At 53.0% G+C, this 2,500-nt stretch overlaps 1 protein-coding gene across 1 annotated transcript in view; it reads right to left on the bottom strand.

The window, feature by feature from the left end:
• The window catches only part of LOC308169361 (FRAS1-related extracellular matrix protein 2-like), a gene marked incomplete at both ends in the record, with an annotated part of 20,764 nt that overhangs the window by 3,877 nt on the left and 14,387 nt on the right, over positions 1 to 2,500 (bottom strand). Inside the window, 5 exons of the mRNA XM_080544044.1 lie at positions 425 to 483; positions 610 to 723; positions 822 to 1,014; positions 1,261 to 1,586; positions 1,996 to 2,127. Coding sequence (XP_080400170.1) covers positions 425 to 483; positions 610 to 723; positions 822 to 1,014; positions 1,261 to 1,586; positions 1,996 to 2,127 — 824 coding nt within the window. The remainder of the gene's footprint in view (positions 1 to 424; positions 484 to 609; positions 724 to 821; positions 1,015 to 1,260; positions 1,587 to 1,995; positions 2,128 to 2,500) is intronic.

Raw genomic sequence — 2,500 nt, 5'->3', positions numbered from 1 at the left:
CTGCCTGGTATGCAAGCACCAGGGTCTTGAATCTGATGCGAGCTGCTATCGGGAGCCAGTGCAGGGTGCGAAGGAGAGGGGTGACATGCGAGTATTTGGGGAGGTTGAATACCAGCCGGGCAGCAGCATTCTGGATGAGCTGCAGAGGTCTAATGGCTGAAGCGGGGAGCCCAGCCAGGAGTACATTGCAGTAATCCAGGCGGGAGATGACCAGTGCCTGGGTCAAGAGTTGTGCTGCCTCTCTGGTAAGGAATGGTCGTATCCTTCTGATGTTGTAGAGGAAGAATCTGCAGGAGCGAGCCGTTGCTGATAGAGACTGACAGAGAGAGAGATAGAGACTGACAGAGAGAGAGATAGAGACTGACAGAGAGAGAGATAGAGACTGACAGAGAGAGAGATAGATGGACAGATAGGGCTTTAACACCGCCATGGAACCGCTCCGGTTCGCGTTCACGTTCTGGAACCTCTGAACCTTGGTGCTGTCTGGAGAACCAGCCCACGTTCACCCTAAGAGATGAGACATACAGACTGATAGAGAGAGAGAGATGGACGGAGAGAGAGAGAGAGAGAGAGAGACTAACAGAGAGAGAGAGAGAGGATGTGTGAAACAGGAAGTACCTGGGTGCGTCAGGATAAAGTGTCCCCTGAAGCGTGCCTCGGTCCTGAAGGTGACCACCAGACGGCCCTCCCCGTCCACCCTCATACTGGTGGGGAACACAGACCCTGCAGTCACACACAGGGGGGGGGGGGTGTGAGTGTGTGTGTGTGTGTATGTGTGTGTGTGTGTGTGTGTGTGTGTGTGTGTGTGTGCGTGTGTGTACCCTGCAGCGGGGCCTCCGGAGGGCTCCCTATCCCGTCCCTCCAGAGGATGGAGGTGTCGTAGGTGAAGGTCAGCCGGAGGTCAGAGCGGAGGTCAAAGTTCACCCAGCCGTCAGGGCTGGAGGGGGAGAAGAAGACGTAGGACACGAACAGAGGCACACGCAGCGTCACGTAGGACTGGACCACGTTCAGGACCTGGAGGGGAGGGGGGGGGGGGGGGGGGGAGGGGAGGGGAGGAGAGGAGGGTAGAGGGAGGAGGCGGGGGGCATACTTTTAGGATCTGGGTCTCTGGTTCCTACCTGTCTGTCTCTTAATGGTTCTCTTACTGGTTCCTGTCTGTCTCTTACTGGTTCTCTTACTGGTTCTCTTACTGGTTCTCTTACTGGTTCTCTTACTGGTTCTCTTACTGGTTCTCTTACTGGTTTTCTTACTGGTATCTACCTGTCCGTCCGTCCCCACGGCCCCTCCACAGTCAGAGAGCAGCTGACTGATGGTGTAGTAGCCCTGGAACCTCCAGACGCAGGCCTCCAGGTCCAGGCTGCTGTAGAAGCCCAGAGACAGGCCTCCCTGCTGGGCCACAGGGCTCTGGAGGAGAGGGCCCCCGCCGGCCCCGGCCACCCCAGCCGAGGTGAGCCCCAGGCGGGTACCGTTGGCCTGGTCGGGCCCCTGGAGGTTGGAGCAGAGGTGGTTCCCCAGGCGAGAGGCGTCGTGGCTCAGGGTCAGGGGGAGGTTGGAGACGGGGCGCGTGGAGATGAGGGGCAGCATGCCTGAGGAGGGGTGGGGAAATATACCTGGGGGTTACTAGGGTCATTACGGTACCCATGGGGTAATATTAGGGTCATTACAGTACACATGGGGTTATATTAAGGTCATTACAGTACACATGGGGTTATATTAGGGCTATTACAGTACATATGGGGTTATATTAAGGTCATTACAGTACACATGGGGTTTTATTAGGATCATTACAGTACATATGGGGTTTTATTAGGGTCATTACGGAACATATGGAGTTGTATTAGGGTCATTACAGTCATTACGTGGGTCAGGTTGATGATGAGTTTGGGGCTCGTGTTAGAGTTCGAGCTAGGGTCAGGGTCAGGTTTAGGCTAGGGTCAGGTTTAAGGTCAGGGTTAGGGTCAGAGTTAGGGTCAGGGTCAGGGTCAGGGTAGGTACCGTCTACGTGGGTGAGGGTGATGCTGAGTCTGATGAGGTTGGGGTGGGTCGGGTCGTCTGGGCCGGTGTACCGGATCTTAGCTGAGAATGGCTCCGCCCCCACGGCCCCCGGGGTGTGAGGAGGGCACAAACCTATACAACAACAACAACAACAACAATAACAACAACAATAATAACAACAACAATAATAACAACAATAACAACAACAACAATAATAACAACAACAACAATAACAACAACAACACAACAACACAACACAACAATAACAACACAACATAACAACAACAATAACAACAACAATAATAACAACAACAACAACACAACAACACAACACAACAACACAACATAACAACAACAATAACAACACAACAACAAAACACAACAACACAACACAACACAACAAAACAACAACAACAACATATGCCATTTAGCAAACGCTTTTATTCAAATATGGTCCCACTCCCTCCCTCTCTCCCCCGTCCTCTTCCTTTCTCTCCCCTCCTCC

This window comes from Nansenia antarctica (assembly GCF_963989245.1).
Source record: "Nansenia antarctica genome assembly, chromosome: 13".
NCBI classification, from domain to species: Eukaryota; Metazoa; Chordata; class Actinopteri; order Argentiniformes; family Microstomatidae; genus Nansenia; species Nansenia antarctica.
Note: the sequence above shows the minus strand (reverse complement) of the source record. Positions and strands in the feature narration are given on the sequence as shown.